General features: G+C 46.5%; 1 protein-coding gene across 4 annotated transcripts in view; it reads left to right on the top strand.

Moving 5' to 3' along the window:
* Positions 1 to 19,770, top strand: part of ERCC2 (ERCC excision repair 2, TFIIH core complex helicase subunit) — a 455,444-nt gene that overhangs the window by 106,286 nt on the left and 329,388 nt on the right. For all 4 annotated transcript variants that reach the window (XM_030217434.1, XM_030217436.1, XM_030217435.1 and 1 more), the window contains exons 2-4: positions 3,406 to 3,505; positions 3,761 to 3,838; positions 11,941 to 12,003. In XM_030217434.1, coding sequence (XP_030073294.1) covers positions 3,406 to 3,505; positions 3,761 to 3,838; positions 11,941 to 12,003 — 241 coding nt within the window. The remainder of the gene's footprint in view (positions 1 to 3,405; positions 3,506 to 3,760; positions 3,839 to 11,940; positions 12,004 to 19,770) is intronic.

Below are 19,770 nucleotides of genomic sequence, written 5' to 3'. Positions count from 1 at the left end.
TCGACAGGGTCGAATGCTTTTTCGGTATCTAGACCTATGGCCACATAAAGAGTGTTAGAGGTTTGTGTTTGTATTAGTAAATTCGTGAATAGTCTAATATTGTTATATGAGTGTCTACCATGCATAAAACCTGTCTGATTGGGGTTTATGATTTTAGGTAAGATAGTTTGTAATCTTTCTGCTATGATTTTTGCATATATTTTTGCATCAATGTTTATAAGAGATAATGGGCGATAATTTTGTATTCTTTGGGGGTCTTTCCCTGGTTTAGGAAGAACAATAGTAGTAGCTTCTGTGAAGGTACCAGAAACATCTCCAGATTTGGTTAAATAATTTAAAAAAGGAGCTTAATAAGGGGGCAAATATATCCTGAAAAGAAAGATAAAATTCCAGTGTAAAGCTATTCGGACCAGGTTTTTTTTTTTTTTTTGCCATGGTCTTTATAGCTGATAAAACCTCCTGATCTGTTATAGGGGCTGAAAAAGTCAAATTATCTTCTTGGTCAATGGTGTTGTGAATTATATTGTTATAAAAGGATGTATCAATATGATCTGGTTTGGTTTCTGAAACCAAATCAGATCATATTGATACATCCTTTTATAACAATATAATTCACAACACAATTGACAGAGAAAGCATTTCTGAGGACAGCAGGCTTTACATTCTCAAAGTCCCTCCCACCTCCCCTTGGAGTTGTCTCCTTTGTTATTTTACTTTGTTTTTTGCTATAGTATTAAACTGAAGAGATCGCGTTTGCACAGCGGGCAGGAAGGCACTCGCACATGTGCTGTGGAGCATGGCTCATGCTCCACAAAGTTCTCATTTAGCTTCGGTAAATACTAGACTGGGCAACAGGGATTGGCATCACCCACTTATGAGAATATAAAGCCTGCTACAGATAAGTATCTTTGCTAAAGGGATTATCTATTGTAGAGAGCAAAATACAAGATCACTTTCTACCCCAAAACAAAACCCACAAATAAATATCTGGGTACCCATGAAAAGTTAAAAACTTGTGTGACAACAGTGAGCTGTGTTTTCAAAGCACTTATTTATTTATTTGTTGCATTTGTATCCCACATTTTCCCACCTATTTGCAGGCTCAATGTGGCTTACATTAATCCGTAATGGCGATCGCCATTTCCGGAATGAGGAATACAAAGTGGTATTGCATTAAAGTTCATAAGTGGCAGAGTAGATTAAGCAGTCATGTATACAGAATTCATTTTCGGAATAAGGAATAAAGTGGTATTGCATTAAAGTTCATTAGTGACAAAGTGAATGAAGCAGTCGAGTGTAGAGAGTTTGGTTTTTGTCTAGTTCTGGTATAGGTTTCGTTGTCTGGTATTTAGGATGGCTCGTAATGGTATGCCTTATTGAACAGGTTGGTTTTTAGTGATTTTCGGAAGTTTGTTAGGTCGTGCATTGTTTTTATGGTGTTTGATAGTGCATTCCATAGTTGCGTGCTTATGTATGAGAAGCTGGATGCATATGTTAATTTATATTTTAGTCCTTTGCAGCTGGGGTAGTGGAGATTCAGGAATGTGCGTGCTGACCTTTTTGTGTTCCTGGGTGGTAGGTCTATGAGACCAGGGCCTCGCCGTGAATGATTTTATGAACCAGAGTGCAGATTTTGAATGCAATACGTTCTTTAAGTGGGAGCCAGTGTAGTTTTTCTCTTAAGGGTTTGGCACTTTCGTATTTTGTTTTTCTGAATATGAGTCTGGCTGCTGTGTTTTGGGCAGTTTGGAGTTTTTTAATGATTTGTTCTTTGCATCCGGCATAGATTGCATTGCAGTAATCTAGGTGGCTTAGCACCAGTGATTGTACTAGGCTGTGGAATATTTCTCTTGGGAAGAAAGGTTTTATTCTTTTAAGTTTCCACATTGAATGGAACATTTTCTTTGTTGTCTTTTTCGCATGGCTTTCTAGTGTGAGATTTCAGTCAATTGTAACTCCGAGAATTTTCAGGCTATCTGAAACTTACAAAGTTACATAGAGGCGTATTTTCAAAGCAGTCAGGGTTACAAAGTTACGTGGAGGGGAATTTTTGATATGATGTCTGTCTGACTATTGCTCAAAACATCCAAAATCTGAATAGAACAAAAGGTCATTTTCAAAAAAGAAAAACGTGTATTTTTTTTTAATACTGTTTTGATGTGGCATTCAAGATCTCTGCCCAGTGTAGCAATGTGCAGACTCTCATGGCTGCGTGTCTGTGACAGTCCAGCAGAGATTGGTGGATGCCATGTGCCGGAGGGATAACGTTTTTGGAGAGAAGGTGGAGGAGGTCACCAGCCTCATAAAGAAGCATATTGATATCATCGATACTCCTCCCATTGATCTATTGTTTTCTGTGAGCCTGGTAATTATGGGTTCCCACATGTGAGAATAAGGCCTGCTTGTCCTTTGAGAAAGCAAAGATACTTTCCTCTAGCAGGTAGTCTATGAGGACAGCAAGGAGACGAGACAAAGCAGATGGGTCAGGAATAGAAAAGGAATTCTGTGTAGAAGAAAACAAAACTGAGGATTCAATAGGAGAAGTCTCTGATAAGGGGGTTATAGAGGAATCCTCTAGCTGTGGGGATGTGGCCAGAGGCAGAGAATTTGGAAGTTTTTCAACCTTAAAGGAGAAATTCTTAGCTTATTGGCTGAGAGTAGTTTAGATAAATTTGCTTCAGGACTTTGGAAAGTGAGATGAGAAACAATGCCAAAGTTTTTTCACTGGATTCCCTGACTGTCAAAATACATTTTCTTAGCCAACATATAAGATTTGGACAATCTCAAATGTGATTTACAGACCTGTAAGAATTCTGGAATCTGATGCTTACGTCACAACTGTTCCGTTCTGCTGCCTGTCGTCTAAGGAGCCGAAGCCCTTGTCAAAACAATGACTTCTTCTGTCTAGAGGTTAGATGAGAAGTGGAAGGGCTAATGACAGAAACGAGGCATTTATGAAGTCTCATCCCAACGTGTTCTTCAAGAGGAAGTTCAAAGAAAATTGTCCGGGGGGGGGGGGGGTAATGGAGGGGTTTTGAGGATAGGGCTGCCTATTTTGAGGACAGATAACGATTGCTGGGAAATGGAAAGAAAAGCAAAGGATAGAGAAAAATATTTTGACTAAGATACGGTTCTGCTTTGGAAATTGGAAGGCTGAAAGGGGGGTTTGGAAAGAATTCATGAGCCATTGTTCTGCATGCTCTCTCCACATGTTCACTGCAAGAATTAGGTGGTGATTTTGATGGAAGGAGGCTGAGTGTGATAGCTCCGTGATTTGATTTAGATGGGAATGGTTAGAGGCAGATGACAGGACTTTTCCCTGTAGACCACAGGGTTAAAATTTATCAATTGCTTTCTTTTGAGTTGCATAGGCAGGCCTCTTAATATACTTGCCTTGTTTTTCAGGTTGAATATCGATGGCCTGCTGGTATACTTCCCCTATGATTATATTTACCCTGAGCAGTACTCCTATATGCTGGAATTGAAGAGGACCCTTGATGCAAAGGTAGTGAAGAAGGCAGACTAGATGATCTGTCCCTTATTGCAGTGCTTTCAAGTGGCATCTTGGAAGTCTCTCAGCTTCATAAATGTAATTAATTGCTTTGTTTCTCCTTTCCTCCATGTCTGTTCTCTCTGCTTGTCTCTTTTTCCTCCTTTTTTCAACTTCCTTGTCCCCTTCATTCATTTTTTTTCTTGGTTTTTCCCTCCTGCCACTCTCTCTTTTCCAGTGTGTCTCTAACCTTTGTCCTCCTCCTTCCAGGGTCATGGAGTGCTGGAAATGCCCTCTGGCACTGGGAAGACAGTTTCTCTTCTGTCACTTATTGTGGCATATCAGCGGGTAAGTTTAGCACCAGGCTTTCTGTTGCACAATGGAACATCCACAAGTCTGTTGTCTGTGTGTGCCACATTTTTAAGTTGGATGTTGGAGACTTTTCTCTCATAGTCACGAGGCAGCAGCTTTGAGTACAAAAGATATACCTCTTTTCTTGTCACTTGCAGCAGATGAATCCAGGAATTAGTGGGTTAAGTCCGCCTAGCAGCAGGTGGAGATAGAGATAAACAAACTAAAGGCAGTGATGCCAGACGGCCAGCTCCTTCCTCAGTTAGTATGTCTCTATCTTAGCAGGTGGTGGATTGCTTTTTCTCCAGAGCCGGTGGTTGGGAGGCGGGGCTAGTGCTGGGCAGACTTATACGGTCTGTGCCCTGAAGAGCACAGGTACAAATCAAAGTAGGGTATACACAAAAGTAGCACACATGAGTTGTCTTGTTGGGCAGACTGGATGGACTGTGCAGGTCTTTTTCTGCCGTCATCTACTATGTTACTATGTATCTTCATTTTATTACAGGGACTTATTGTACTTGAATTATAAATAATGTTCCTTAGCATCCCTCTAGACCGACACAGATGGGTTATGCACTCTTACAAGCTGATGGAGAAAGAACACACTGAGCTTCAAGTAATTTGTACAACTGGGCTGTGCAGTCCCCTAAAAGTCAGTCAGTCTTTTCTCAGTCTCAGCAGATGGCAGCAGTAGTAAATCTGTGCAGTCCCACTTTGGGTTAGGGGTTTGCTTAAAAAAAAAAAAAAAAAAAAGGAAAGAGGAATTTAGTATTTTCCCATTCTTAGTGTTAAAAAAAAAAAAGAACAGCTAAACTGTATTAAGCAAGCTGTGCTTTCCTTCTGCTTGCTGGACAGGGGTTGAGCTCCATGGGGGTGTCTGTAACCCCAGGGATGCTGAACTCGGGTGGCTGGGTCCCCTCTTCCTTCCTCCTTGTGACATCCTTGCATGGTTTGCCACTGGTGTTCAGTGACATGACTGGTCTTCTCTGCTGCAAGGCAGACAGGCGGTCTGAAGTCTTGAGGGATCTGCCTGCAGCAGCCTTTAATATCGTTCTGCTCCTGTTCTAAAAGGGGAAAAAAAAAACTCAAAAGGAATCAAGGTTAGAGATACACTGTCAGTGCTGGTACAGAGCCTGTGAAGGCAGGATCTCAGATGGCAATTTTTTTGTATCACCTCTCTCTTCCAGTTCCACTGCAGTGGGCGAGTTTGGTGCTGTTAATTTCTTGGCGCACTTTCCAGTCATGTCAACATGTCTCAAGGGCAGCGGTGTGGCCTTGATTCTGCCAGTGTTTGTTGTTTTTGTGCTGTTTGTGACCCAATGCCAGCTCCCCCATCCTGGTGGCGGCAGCTCAGGAGCAGGGCCCTGCCTCGGGCATGGTTACTGGGGATTTTAGGGAGGGGCATTTTGCTTATGGCGGCTCTGGTTTTGGCAGGAACATCTGCTATCTTGGACTCTCTGCTGTCGTCAGAGCTCCCTTCTTGGCTGGGACCCGTTTCTGCATGAAAGTCAGGAACTCCTCCTTTCTTGGGGTACAGGCCTTCCGGGGTGGATTTTCCCCTGGATTTTGTTTTGGCAATGTACAGAGCTTATTGCCAAAGTAAGGAAGGAGATCTGGAGAAACAGCATATGCTAGGTCTTTTTCCAGGGCCTTTTTCCGCGACCCTACCAAGAGGCATTAGGTTGAATGGGACCTGGAGGATTTGGGCGACACTGGTTCCTCCCACTCATAAGAGGACAGCGAGTGGTCCATGGAAGAGTCTTTGGACCAAGAGTGGGGTTTAAAGGAGGATGACTGGTCAGAGGACTTGCTGGTTCACATTGTTTTAGTGTGAGTGGCTTCAGGAGCTTATCGAGCAAATGTCTACCATCTTGAAGTTTGAAGATACCCCTAAAGACTCTCCTTGGACGGTGGATCTCTGTTGAAGGGCATCAGGAAGTCATATAAATCTTTTCCTATGCACCAAGACGACAGGGATGTCATTGAAACCCAATGGAAAGCCCGATCCATGGTCTGCATCTATCCTAATCCAGAGGAGGTTCGCGAGTCCTTGCATCCGCTGTTGGTGGACATGGTAGTTTCCACAGTCACTAAGAATACAGTCCCTGTGGATGGCGGTACAATGTTGAAGGATTCTCAGGACTGGAGGATGGAGGTGCTTCTGAAGCACAGTTTTGATGTGGTGGAGTTGGCAGTCCAATAAGCCGTTTGTGGTGGTTTAGTGGCACAAGCCTGCTTCTTCTGGGCCTACCATGTGCCCGATTGGGACTCTGACTGGTCCTTCATGGATGAAGAGGTGGCCAAGATAGAGATGGGGGCGTCCTATTTGTCGTATGCTCTGTACAATCCCCTCCACTCTTCGGCCAAGTCCATGGCTCTTGGTGTAGCGGAACGACACGCCTTGTGGCATTGAGGTTGGTCTGCGGATGCGACCTCCAAGTCTAAACTCAGTAAATTTCCCTTCCAAGGGTGCCTCCTCTTTGGTGACGAGTTGGACAAATTGGTTAAGAGCTTTGCGAAAACTGAGGTTCCACACCTGCCAGAGGATAGGCCTAGAGGAGGGCCTAGGGTTTCATGGTAGGGTTAGCTTTTGAGAAGCTTGCCGGTATTGGCTTGGTCGAGGGGGAAGCCAGTAACTTAGTTGTTTTTTTTTCAGTCATTTTGTGGCAGTCGCCATGGCAGACAGGATCCCAGTTCCTTGTCTGCCTGAAGTCGAGTTACCCAATGAAGGTGTCTGGGTCCAGTCTCTGGTTCCTGTTCGGGTGACCTCACTTTTAGTACTATGTTCATTTCTGGTTGCCGTATCTCAAAAAAGATATGGCGGAATTAGAAAAGGTTCAGAGTGACCAAAATGATAAAGGGGATGGAACTCCTCCCATATGAGGAAAGTTTAAAGAGGTTAGGGCTCATCTTCTTGGAAAAAAGATGGCTGAAGGGGGATATGGTTCAGGTCTACAAAATCCTGAGTGGTGTAGAAGAAGTAGAAGTTAATTGTTTATTTTATTTATTTATTTTCTTTTACTCTTTCAAAAAGTACAAAGACTAGGGGACAGTCAGTGAAGTTACATGGAAATACTTTTAAAACAGATAGGAGGAAATAATAATTTTTACTCAGCGAATAGTTAAGCTCAGAGTCAGCTCAAGGAACTGTGGTGCCCTGAGTCAACTTTTGGTTCAGCACCCCCTCCCCAGACTACTTTTAAAGGCAGTTTCCCCTCCTGAATACTGACAGCATTTTACCTAATGCTATCCACATTGGTCCCTGCTTCTTCCCTCTACCGCGTCCCTGTAAAAGTTATATCAAAAAGGACAATGCTGGGACACTGATGTGGTAGTGTTAGGTGAAACGCTGTCCTTATTTGGGAGGAGAAAACTGTCTTTAAAGGTAGACTGGGGAAGGTGGCCTGAGACAGAAAGAGGAAGAGGGTTGCTGTATTTTCTTTTTTCCTTGCACATGCAACGCTGCCAGGTAAGCTCTGGGCCAACTTAACCTGTAGGGCCAGTGATATCACAGGCTCAGGTATTTGACACCAATTATCTCCTGCACCCTGGGCCAGAGCCTCACCTGGTCCATAGATTAAACAAGCCCTAGTTACGCTGTGGAACTCATTGCCAGAGGATATGGTAACTGCGTTTCGCATATATGGGTTTAAAAAGGTTTGGACAAATTCCTAGAGAAAAAGTCTATAGTCTGCTATGGGGAAGCCACTATGTGCCCTGGGATTGGTGGCATGGAATGTTGCTACTATTTCGGTTTCTGCTAGGTACTTGTAACCTGGATTGGTCACTGTTGGAGGTGGAATACTGTGCTAGATGGACCATTGATCTAACCCAGTATGTCTATTCTTATGAGATTTTTACCAGAGGTAGACCCATATTACCTCGGATCAGTGGATGCTCAAGGTTGTTGAGGAAGATTATGTGTTGAAGTTTGCTTGCCTTTTACTGGACTCGTTTCTAGTGTTTCCCTGCTGGGCCAGTTGGAATGTCAGGGCGGTGCGAATGATGCTACAGTGTCTACTAGCCCTGCAGGTGATAGTCCCAGTCTCCAAGAGGAGTTTGGGACACTACATCTATTTTTTAGTCCCCAAGAAAGAGGGCTGTTTTGGTCTGATTCTGGATTTGAAAGGCATGAATCGGGTTCTGTGAGTACCTACCTTCGGTAGGGAGACACTTTGGTTTTAGCAGCAGTCCAACCAGGAAGGGTTCCTTGCCTCCTGGATCTCCCAGAGGCCTATCCACATTCCCATCCGGGAGGCTCACCAGTAGTTCCTTTGCTTTACAGTTTTGGGAAGGCATCAGTTTTGTGCACTCCCTTTTGGTCTGGCTATGTTTCCACACATTTTTTCCAAGGTGGTGATGGTCATGGTGGCTGCCTTCTGAATGGAGAGCATTCTGGTGCACCCTTATCTCGACAGTTGGCTCATACAGGCAAAGTCCTTCCCAAAGAGTGTCCGGTCTACCACCAGGGTGATCCTGTTGCTCTGGGAACTGGGCTGGGTAGTCCTCCTATCCAAGAGTTATCTGGAACCATCGCAGACTCTGGAGTACCTAGGAGTGCACTTTGACGTCTCAGGGCAGAGTTTCTTTTTCCATCCATGCTCATTCAGAAATTGTAGGAGCAGATTTCTTTTCAGTCCTGGGCAAGCAATATCTGCAGGTGTTGGGATACATGGCTGCATCCTTTGATGTGGTTGTCTGGGTCAGGGCTTACATGCGCCCTCTTCAGGCATCCCTCCTTTCCCTCTGGTCCCCTGAATTTCAGGATCTGGAGCTCCAGCTTCCCCTTCGAGGCCAGTTGAGGAACACTCTGCTCTGGTGGCTGGTGCGCTGTCACTTGTCAGGGGGTTGGGGTGGGGAGTGAGTCTCGATTCCCCATCTTGGATGGTGCTGATGATGGATGCAAGTCTGGTCGACTGGGGAAGCCCATTGTGCAGGCCACGTAAAACAGGGCTGGTGAACCGCGGAGGAGGCCGGTTGGTCAATCAATGTCTTGGAGATCAGGGTGAATTGTCTGGCGCTGCTTTCGTTTCAGGATCTCCTCGGGAAAGCCATACGAGTATTCTTGGACAGTGTCACAGTGGTGGTTTACATGTATCGTCAAGGGAGCACCAGGAGGCGGCTCTGACCTTTTCATGGGCAGAAAAGCGCCTCTGGTGTCTCTCGGTTGCTCACAATGTCCAGGTGAATTATCTCAGCATACATTTTCTAGATCTTGGGGAGTGGAGTCTCAGTCCTCACGTCTTCGCTTTCATAATCAACTGGTGGGATCCGCTGGTCATGGATCTCATGGCGACCTCGTTCAATGCCAAAGTGCCACGGTTTTTCAGTCAACAGTGAGACATCTGGGTGGAGGGTCTGGATGCCCTGATCCAAGCTTGGCCTGCATCTGTTCTCTTGTATTTGTTTCCTCCTTGGCCTCTTTGAGCAGATTTATTCAGAGGATTGCATGCCATTGAGGGCCCTTGATTTTAGTGGCGCTGGACTGGCTTTGGTATGGGGATCTGGTTCAACTCATGTTGGAGAAGCCTCTCTGGCTGCCTGTCTCAGAGACTCTTCTAGTTCAAGATGCAGTGTTCATGGAAGACCCGGATTGATTCTCTCATGGCCTAGCTCTTGAACGGGCACGGTTGAAGTAGCGAGTGTATTCCAGTCAGATTATTGCCACCCTTTTACATTCTCGATGAAAGTCCACCTCCCTAGCATGTGTTTGGATGTTGCATATGTTTGAGTTTTGAGGCTTGGTGCCAGGACCATTGCGCTCTTTCCTTCCAGTCTTCACTTCTGGACATCCTGAATTTTTGCAGGCCAGTCTAGCTTGAGGTTTTGCGTGGTCTTCTCTCTGGGTTCAGGTGGCGGCCCTGTGTAGTTTTCATGGGTGTCTGTGCAATAAACTGCTGGTGGTTCATCCCAGTGTGCAAAGATTTCTTTGCAGAGTCCAGCTTCTCCAGCCTCCGGTGCATCCCTCAGTTCCACCTTGGGAACTCAATATGGTTCTGTTGTTGTTGGTGGCAACACCACTCAAACCCTTGTCAGCTTCCACCATTAAAGATCTTACTTTGAAGACTGTGTTTTTCATGTCGATCGCTTCAGCAGACTGCATTTCGGAACTTCAGGCCCTCTTGTGTCGTGAGTTATTCCTGGTCTATCTGGACAAGGTGGAGCTGCTGAAGTTGGTTGTTCCTTCCTTCCTTCCCAAAGTAGTTTCACCATTTCATGTTAACCAATCTGTGACCCTTCCTTGGGGACCGTGCTGGTTCAGCGGAGCAGAGATGGCTTCATTTCTTAGATGACTGTCGGACTCTGAGACCGTACCTCCATGTTTCCCAGGAGTTCCGGTGAATTGAGCGGCTTTTTGTGCTTGTTGGTGGTTCTCAGAAGGGAGAGGTGGTGTCTGAGGTAACAATTGCTAGATGGATGCTATTTGCTCAAAGGCAGAGTGGTCCCGGAGTGCTTGAAGACCCACTCCATGAGAGCTCAAGCTTCTTCATGGGTGGAACATTCGCTCGTATCACCTATCAATATTTGTAAGGCAGTCTCTTGGTTTTCGTTGCCCTCTTTTGCGTGTCACTACAGATTAGATGTTCAGGGTCAACGGGATACAGTCTTCAGAACTTAAGTATGGGAAGAAGGGTTTCGGGGGTCTTGCCTATGAAGTTACTTCTTTGGTATTTGCCATCTGTGCCAGTCTAGAAGGAGATTAGGTCTTACCTTCTAATTTGCTTTCCTTTAGCTCCTCTAGACAGGCTCAGGTCCTGCCCAATATTCTTTTTTTTTGGTAGCCTGCTCTTTAGGATGTCTGCGTAGCTTTCCTATTTCAAGTGCAGATCTGGTGGGGAGGCTGAAGGGGAGAGGTGTCAGAAGGACTTGCTGTTTCATGTTTTTGGCAGTGATGAAAAAAAGAAGAGACAACATAAAAACTGAATTACTTAAGAACTAACAAGCTGGAGGAAAGACTCGTGTTCAGTTTGGTATGCTGCGCTGATGTTTCTATCAGCCTCTGGCAGGGGCACAGCAGAAAGGTAGCAGTGTCCCCCCCCCCCCCCCCCCCCCCCCCCAGGGATGCTCTAAGGGGTCTTTTTACTAAAAGGGGACCTTTGCTAGTGTCAGCACATGTTTTTGATGTGCGCTGAGGTCCCCTTTACCACAGCAGGTAAAAGGCTGTCTTTTTCTGAGAAAAAGAAATGATCGTGCATGGCCATTTCAAGGGGGGGGGGGGGGGCCCTTACTGCCACCCATTGAGATTGCATAAGGGCTCCTGAACTAACCTGGTGGTAATTACTGCTGGTTAAGTTCTGGTCCTACAAAAATAGGACGTATTTTTGTAGCGCCGGAAATGGCATGTGCTAGGGGTGGGAACTACCGCTGGGCTCCTGCTGTAGCTCGATGGTAGTTCCAGATAGGCACGGTAAGCCTGTGGTGGGCTTACCGCTGCTTAGTAAAAGGGCCATTAATTGCGAGATTTCATTTGTTTCATTTGGTTTCAGTTCATTATTTCCTCTTGCATTGTGGTCTTCCCTTTTATTTTTTTTCTTTGTTTTGTTTATTCTGCTTTGACTGCACGGCCCACTTATACAGTCGCTTGAAGCTCAGTGCATAACCCGTCTGTGCTGGTCTAGAGGGACTAAAGGAAAGCAAATTAGCAAGTAAGGCCTAATTTCTCCTTATAAGCTGACTTTAGCATTATTTTGAAAGGCAGCCAAAATTAGAATTATGATTTGGCCCATCAACATCTCTTGCTTATACCTGATGCAGAATGCATGGCAAGACAATAAAATAGAGGCATGCCTGCTGTTCTGCTTTCTGAGTGATGACATTTTTTACATTTTTTTTTTAGTTCAAAAGATATTTAATTTTCAATTTGAAAAACCTCTACAATTTAACTAAACAGAATAATGGATGGAATACCATACAATGGCATTCACTATAAATTATCAACTTATGCTGATATTTTACTTTATATAACCAACCCAGTTAACCCCTTACCTTCTTTATTAGAACTTAAAAGGAGTAATAAAAATTTATTATTCAAATGAGTAGATAAGTCTTAAATACCTGTGCATTCATATGTTCAGTAATGCTTGTTTCCTTGAATGCAGACATATCCCCTTGAGGTGACAAAACTTATCTACTGTTCTCGGACTGTGCCAGAGATCGAGAAGGTGAGTTTGAGATGAGGGATTGCAGAATCGAGTCACTTGATAAGTCTGTTTATAGGAATTTAATGCAAAATTCTTCTCCTTGCTCATAAAAGGTTTTACACTGAGTATCCTTCTTTATTGAGAACTAGTAAAAAAGGCCTGTTTCTGACACAAATGAAACGGGCGCTAGCAAGGTTTTCCTCGGAGTGTGTATGTTTGAGAGCATGTGTGTGAGAGTGACTGTGAGAGAGAGAGAGAGAGTGAATGTGTGTGTGTGACAGAGAGAGAGTGAGTGTGGGTGCGAGTGTGTCTGTGAGAGAGTGTATGTGTGAAAATGAGAGTGTGTGCGAGTGTGTATGTGAGCCACAGTGAGTGTGAGAGTGTGTTTCACACAGATACAGTGTGTGTGAGAGAGAGTGCTTGTGTGAAACAGAGTGTGAGAGAGTATGTGTGCGATACACAGACTCTCTGTGAGAGCGACAGTGTATGAGATCGAGAGAGTTTTTGAGAGTGACTGTGTGACACAGAGAGTGAATGTGATACAGTGTGAGACATAGAGTGTGTGGTAGACAGTGTATGAGAGTGAGAGAGAGACTGTGTGTGTGCCAGAGATACCTCTCCCCTCCCTCTGTGTGGTTGCAGGACCCCCTCCTCCTCCCTCTGTGTGGTCGCAGGACCCCTCCCGCTCCCTATCTGGTTCCCCTCCCCCCCTCAGGTCTCCTTACCCCCTTGCTTTCAGGTCTCAGGACCGCCCCTCCCCCCTCCGTATCTGGTCTCAGGACCTCTCCTCCTCCCCCCTCCCAGGTCTCAGGACCCGTTCCCCCTCCATTTTCTCAGGCCCCACCCCTGCCGCCCTTGCCACTATGCCCCCCCCCGAGGTCGCAGCCGCTCACCCCCAGGGTGCTCCCCCCAAGGGTGCCACCACAGGGTGCCACCGCTCCTCCCCTCCCCCCCCCCAAGGTCACCGCAGCCACTGCCCCCCCCCCCCCCCCCGAACTTCCACGTGGGAGAGGAGAGCTCTCGGTAAAGCGGAGGTGGTTCCAGATCGGACCAGACGAGGGGCTGAAGTGAGATGGAGGTGTCCTTGGAGGTTCCAGAGGCCCGTGTACCAGAAGTTCGTCGAGGGGGCCAACGCTGGCAAAAGCACTTTACTCACCTACCCCAGGTAAAGGGTACCTAGGGGGGAGGCGAGGGTGGATTCGTAAGATATGGAGGCTTGGGAGTGGCTGTAGGGGATGGAGGAGGCCACAGGGAGGTGCAGCGCACGTGTGGGGGCCAGGAGAGTAAAAAGGCCACACTTGGATTTGTTTTTTGTGATTACAGGCTGCACCCCATCGGACGGCCAGGAAGGAGGGAGGCCTGAGAAGCCGGAGGCAGTTCAAGCCGGAGAGGAGAAGGCCAGGGCTTTGGGAGCACTTGCCTGAGTCGATTGCCAATGGAAAAGATCTAACAAAGATGGACATTGAGAACCAGGTTTTGGGGACTTGCGGGGGATGAGGGTCAGAAAGGACCTGCTGCAGAGCGCCTGAAGGAGTCGTCAGGTGACCCCTTTCTCGAAGGGATCGTGGTGAGGTCGGATGCCCCAGGAGGTAGGAGGTGGCTGCAGGGGATGAGGGTCAGATAGGACCTGCTGCAATTAGGCACCTCAGGTCCCCGGGAAGGGGGGGAAGGGCCAAGCCATGTGAGGTGCTAAGAGGAAGATAAGGGACCTAGGCTAACTAGGTGACCCCTCCCTCGGAGGGATCATGGTAAAGGCGGGCACCCAGGAGGTAGGAGGGGGCTGCAGGGGATGAGGGTCAGATAGGGCCTGCTGCAGTGAGAGCCCTCAGGGCCTAGTGAAAGGGGAAGGCCCAAGCCATGTGAAGTGCTAAGAGGGGGATGAGGAGCCTAGATGGGGTGGTGAGGCCCAGGGATAGAACAGGGATGAGCCTGGAAAAGAGTATGGCTTCTTTGAAGAATTGCTGCTCCTCAGTGGAAAAGACTTAAAGGGTTGCTGAGGTAGATCAGCAATTAGCTTAAGGGTGGGGGTATGTGAAGAATAAGGGGTTGTCCTGTCCTGGGTAGGCCACTAGGTGGCGCTGTTCCCATAGAAATGGGGGAAAATGTCCAGGATGAGCCACTAGAGGGAGCCAGTAGGGGAATGTCCAGGTGGAGGTTACTAGGACCAAGGAGAGTCCTGAGCTGGAAACCGGTGTAGGTGGGTATGGGCTGGGTCCTGCCTGGAATTAGGGGGAAGAGCTTAAAGGGGTGGAGGAGCTAATTAACCACCTTATTCTGGCCTGAGAGGTGAAAGAGACCTGGAGACCTGGCAGCTGGAGGAAGAAGATCCCCTTGAAGGTACTGGCTGAACTCTGTGGACTTTTGAAGCTCTCTGCTGAAAAGGTGACAGCTGCACGACCCTCTGAGAAAGAAAAGTAAATGCTTTTGTTTGGCTGTTTGAACTGTGAAAGTTTGAGGAACTGCTTTAAATGTTTGAATTGAAGAAGAAATGTTTAAGTTAAAGAAGGAATAAGCCATGAAGATTATGTTAAATGGTAACTAATAAAACCTTTAGTTATGAGAAGCCTGGTGTTGGTGAACATTTGTGAAAGGTGAAGAGGAGGCAGAGAACTCCCCTGTGTTTGAGGCAGAGTCCTGGTGAATTACCGAGAAGTGTAGAGCCCAACTGGGACTGTGTGTGAAGGAAGCTAAGCAGGGTCAGCCCTGGCCAGAGCCTGGAAGGGTGACCAGCTCACAGAGCTTATTCCTGCAATAAGGTTTTCCCAGATTGTTGATTTCCAGGATGGGAGAGCTGTTTAAGCTGGTGTCCTATAATTTATAGGGCTTGAATTCCCCTTTTAAGTGGAGTGCGTTCTTTTGGGAGCTGATGAGTGTGGGTACATATTTGCTTTGTGCAAGAAACATATCTCTTGAGGGCACTGGAGGGGGGCATATTAAGGATGGAGTGATCTTACTTTTTGCTAAGGGAGTCCCGGTGGAGATTAAGAGAGTTTGCGACCCACAGGGTTGGTATCTATTAGTGGTGGTGGTGGTTGGGGATTAGAGGGGTTACTTACATGTAGGTAATCTTTATGTGCCAAATGCCCAACAGGGAGAATTTCTGAGGATGTGCTTTCTTACACTTTAAAGAGGGCTACTTAGTCCTTGGGGGGGGGGGGGGGGGGGTGATTTTAACTTTATAAGTTGTGCCTGGGTTGGATAATACTGGTTCACTGATTTCCTATAGTAAGAAAGACAGGAAGAATTTTCAATCTTTTGTGATCACATTGAACATGGTTGATGTGTGGTGATGACTGCATCCTCTAGGTAGGGATTATACCCATTATTCTGGGGTTCATCAATTGTACTCTCGAATTGATTATATTTTTATGGCGCAGAATCTGTTGGGGAGGGTACGGGCTGCTAGTGTTGAGATGATTTCTTTGTCTGACCATGCTCTGATATGGGTCACGTTAGCAGATGATGGGTAGGAAGCGGGGGTGAAGTACTGGAGGTGGTGGGTGTGGTACTTCGCTCCTTGGAGGACTATTTGCATTTTAATATGGGGGAGGGGAGGCTTCACCAGAAACAGTCTGGGAAGGGTTGAAGGCGACTATTAGGGGCCATCTTATTGCACTGGCGGCAGGTCGGAATGCGACTGTGGAAAGAAGAAATGATTAGACTGCACGATTGCTTGGCCTGTTTAGGGCATCAGCCGGGACAGAGAAATCTCCTATCTCAGCTATTTGAGGTCCGTTGGTTGCTCAGTAGTTATGTGGCTGAGGATCTTGCTTTTAAGTTGAAATTGCTTAAACAGAAGTATTTTGAGTTTGGCAATAAGGCCAGTAGAGTGGTGGCTCATAGACTGATGGTCTTGGAGGAAATAGATTCCTTGCCTTAATATATGTATTTAGGTGGGGTGACAGTGATCCCCAAGGAGGGTAAGGACCCATTATCATGTGGGTCCTGTTGCCTATTTCCTTGTTGGGGGTGGATACTAAGCTTTTTGCTCGGCTGTTGGTGTACTGGATTATGAGCTGACTATCCCAGTTCATGCATCCAGATCAGTCCGGGTTTATAGCAGGGCGTCGGAGATGATATCAGGTGAGTGCTTAATTTGATGGAGGAGGGCTCAGTGGTAGCGTCAGGACTTTGTTCTTTTCTTGGTGGACGTGGAAAAGGCCTGAATGGATATGCTAAGTTACTGTATTTCCCAATACTAGGTGTTGCGTCTCTCGCACTTGCCGCGCTCTTGAGGACCTTGGCATACTTTCAGGCTTCTTCCCCGGGAGCACGGGGTTTGTGAGTCCATAGGCCACTACCGTGGAGCGGCAGTGGCAGGCAAGATCACCCTCCAGGTGGAGATGAGACCAAACTGGACCAGAACCCCGGACTGGAGTTCTACACAGGAATACTCGGAACTGGAACGCACCAGACGGGTGCGCACTGGAGTGGGGCCCGCTGGACTGGACACACTGGAGTGGCCCCACTGCACTGGAACATACAGGAGTGAAACCCGCTGGACTGGAACACACTGGAGCGGAACCCGCGGAACTGGAACACCCTGGACCTAGGCTTCACCTACACTTGACCGCCTTTCCCCAAGGGTTGAGCCCTCAGGTTCTGGCAGCCGGTAGGACTTACAGGAAAAACCCGGAACTGGAACTTGCAAGCAGGAACAGCAGGAATGAAGATCCAGGAGTGCCCCCTGGCACCTAGACGAAGGCAAGGCAGACAGGCAGAGACTGTCCGGGTTCTGGCAGTCGGCAGGTTTCAACACAATGACTAGTAAACTGTACCCAGGCTAATAGGAACGCTATACCCAGGCAAACCAGTCATACACAAGAAACATACATAGAGCAAACTCAGGAGACTTGTAAGGCTATACACCAGCTAACAACTAAGCTGTGCCCAAGCTAACAAGTCATGCACTGGAAACAAACACAGAACACTAGCAAAGCTATACACAGGCTACAAGCCACATGGTGCCTAAGCTGGCTAGTCAAGTATTAGGAACAAACCCAGGGAACTAGCAAAGCGATACACAGGCTAACAAGCCACACGGTGCCTAAGCTGGCTAGTCTATCACTAGGAACAAACACAGAGAACTAGCAGAGCTATGCACAGGCTAACAAGCCACACGGTGCCTAAGCTGGCTAGTCTACACCAGGAACAAACACAGAGAACTAGCAGAGCTATGCACAGGCTAACAAGCCACACGGTGCCTAAGCTGGCTAGTCTACACTAGGAACAAACACAGAGAACTAGCAGAGCTATACACAGGCTAATAAACCAGACGGTGCCTAAGCTGGCTAGTCTACACTAGGAACAGACACAGAGAACTAGCAGAGCTATGCACAGGTTAACAAGCCAGACGGTGCCTAAGCTGGCTAGTCTACACCAGGAACAAACACAGAGAACTAGCAGAGCTATGCACAGGCTAACAAGCCAGACGGTGCCTAAGCTGGCTAGTCTACACTAGGAACAAACACAGAGAACTAGCAGAGCTATGCACAGGCTAATAAGCCAGACGGTGCCTAAGCTGGCTAGTCTACACTAGGAACAACACAGAGAACTAGCAGAGCTATGCACAGGCTAATAAGCCAGACGGTGCCTAAGCTGGCTAGTCTATACTAGGAACAAACACAGAGAACTAGCAGAGCTATGCACAGGCTAATAAGCCAGATGGTGCCTAAGCTAGCTAGTCTAAACAAACACAGAGCACTAGCAAAGCTATACACAGGCTACAAGCCAGACGGTGCCTAAGCTAGCTAGTCTAAACAAACACAGAGCACTAGCAAAGCTATACACAGGCTACAAGCCAGACAGTGCCTAAGCTAGCTAGTCTAAACAAACACAGAGCACTAGCAAAGCTATACACAGGCTACAAGCCAGACGGTGCCTAAGCTAGCTAGTCTAAACAAACATAGAAACTCACACAGAGCAAACACTGAAACCGTGTACAGAGCACTCTATACACCAGGACATTTAGATGAGATGCAAAGGCCAGGACTGTAGTCTCCAAGTGATAAATAAAGCCCTTCAACACCAGAGCCACAGCTGCAGCAATCACCTTGCAACCAAACAGAGGCTTGACACACAGAGCAGTCAGCCCATAGGAAGGAACAGCGGGAGCCATCTTGGATACTGGCAAAGAGGAGGAGGCGGCAGCCATCTTGGAAAAGGCATAGCCCTCACAGGTGAGGTTCAGTAGGGCAATCAGCACACAGAGCCAGTGAGAACCTAAGACAGACACAGAGACAAGCAGAAGCCAGCACAGACACTGACTCCCAGAAACAGTGTAAGTCTGAGGGTTGTCACGGCCACGGACGTGACACTAGGCAAGGAAGTACATTGAACCTCATCCAGAGAGTAAATCTGAACACGTTCATAAATATCACATTAAAACTACCTGCTTCATGTAACTTACAGAACCGGTGAAGGAAAATATAGGGTTTGGACTTTGGTTCGCTTTTTTTTATTATTTTCTTTTTATTCATAGGTACAAAAATCTACACTTGAAGTATGGCAAAGAAACATTGTGTCCTTAAAGCTGTTGTTCTGATTACAGCTTCTGCCTCTGTCCAGACTGAATGCTTGGTCCAAGGCAAGAATCTGGTTTCCTGTGATAAATGTATGCATATTGAATCACTCATGAAAGAAGTACAAGAGAGGAGGTGGCAAGACTAAGAATCATATGTGACAACAAGAAATTGATCCTGGAGATGCATGCACAAGAGTCCTATTGTGGATTAAAAATTGGTTGAAGGATAGGAAACAGAGAGTGGGGTTAAATGGGCAGTATTCACAATGGAGAAGGGTAGTTAGTGGGGTTCCTCAGGGGTCTGTGCTAGGACTGCTGCTTTTTAATATATTTATAAATGATTTAGAGATGGGAGTAACTAGCGAGATAATTAAATTTGCTGATGACACAAAGTTATTCAAAGTCATTAACTCGCAACAGGATTGTGAAAAATTACAGAAGGACCTTATGAGACTGGGAGACTGGGCGGCTAGATGGCAGATGACATTTAATGTGAGCAAGTGCAAGGTGATGCATGTGGGGAAAAAAGAACCCGAATTATAGCTATGTCATGCAAGGTTCCACGTTAGGAGTTACGGACCAAGAAAGGGATCTGGGTGTCGTCGTCGATAATACACTGAAACCTTCTGCTCAGTGTGCTGCTGCGGCTCGGAAAGCGAATAGAATGTTGGATATTATTAGGAAAGGTATGGAAAACAGGTGTGAGGATGTTATAATGCCGTCATATCGCTCCATGGTGCGACCGCACCTTGAGTATTGTGTTCAATTCTGGTTGCCGCATCTCAAGAAAGATATAGTGGAACTGGAAACGGTGCAGCGAAGGGCGACTAAAATGATAGCGAGGATGGGACGACTTCCCTATGAAGAAAGACTAAGGAGGCTAGGGCTTTTCAGCTTGGAGAAGAGACGGCTGAGGGGAGACATGATAGAGGTATATAAAATAATGAGTGGAGTGGAACAGGTGGATGTGACGCGTCTGTTCACGCTTTCCAAAAATACTAGGACTAGGGGGCATGCGATGAAACTACAGTGTAGTAAATTTAAAACAAATCGGAGAAAATGTTTCTTCACCCAACGCGGAAACAAACTCTGGAATTTGTTGCCGGAGAACGTGGTGAAGGCGATTAGCTTGGCAGAGTTTAAAAAGGGGTTAGACGGTTTCCAAAAAGACAAGTCCATAAACCGCTATTAAATGGACTTGGGAAAAATCCACAATTCCAGGAATAACATGTATAGAGTGATTGTACGTTTGGGAAGCTTGCCAG

This window comes from Microcaecilia unicolor, chromosome 11 (genome assembly GCF_901765095.1).
Source record: "Microcaecilia unicolor chromosome 11, aMicUni1.1, whole genome shotgun sequence".
NCBI classification, from domain to species: domain Eukaryota; kingdom Metazoa; phylum Chordata; class Amphibia; order Gymnophiona; family Siphonopidae; genus Microcaecilia; species Microcaecilia unicolor.
Note: the sequence above shows the minus strand (reverse complement) of the source record. Positions and strands in the feature narration are given on the sequence as shown.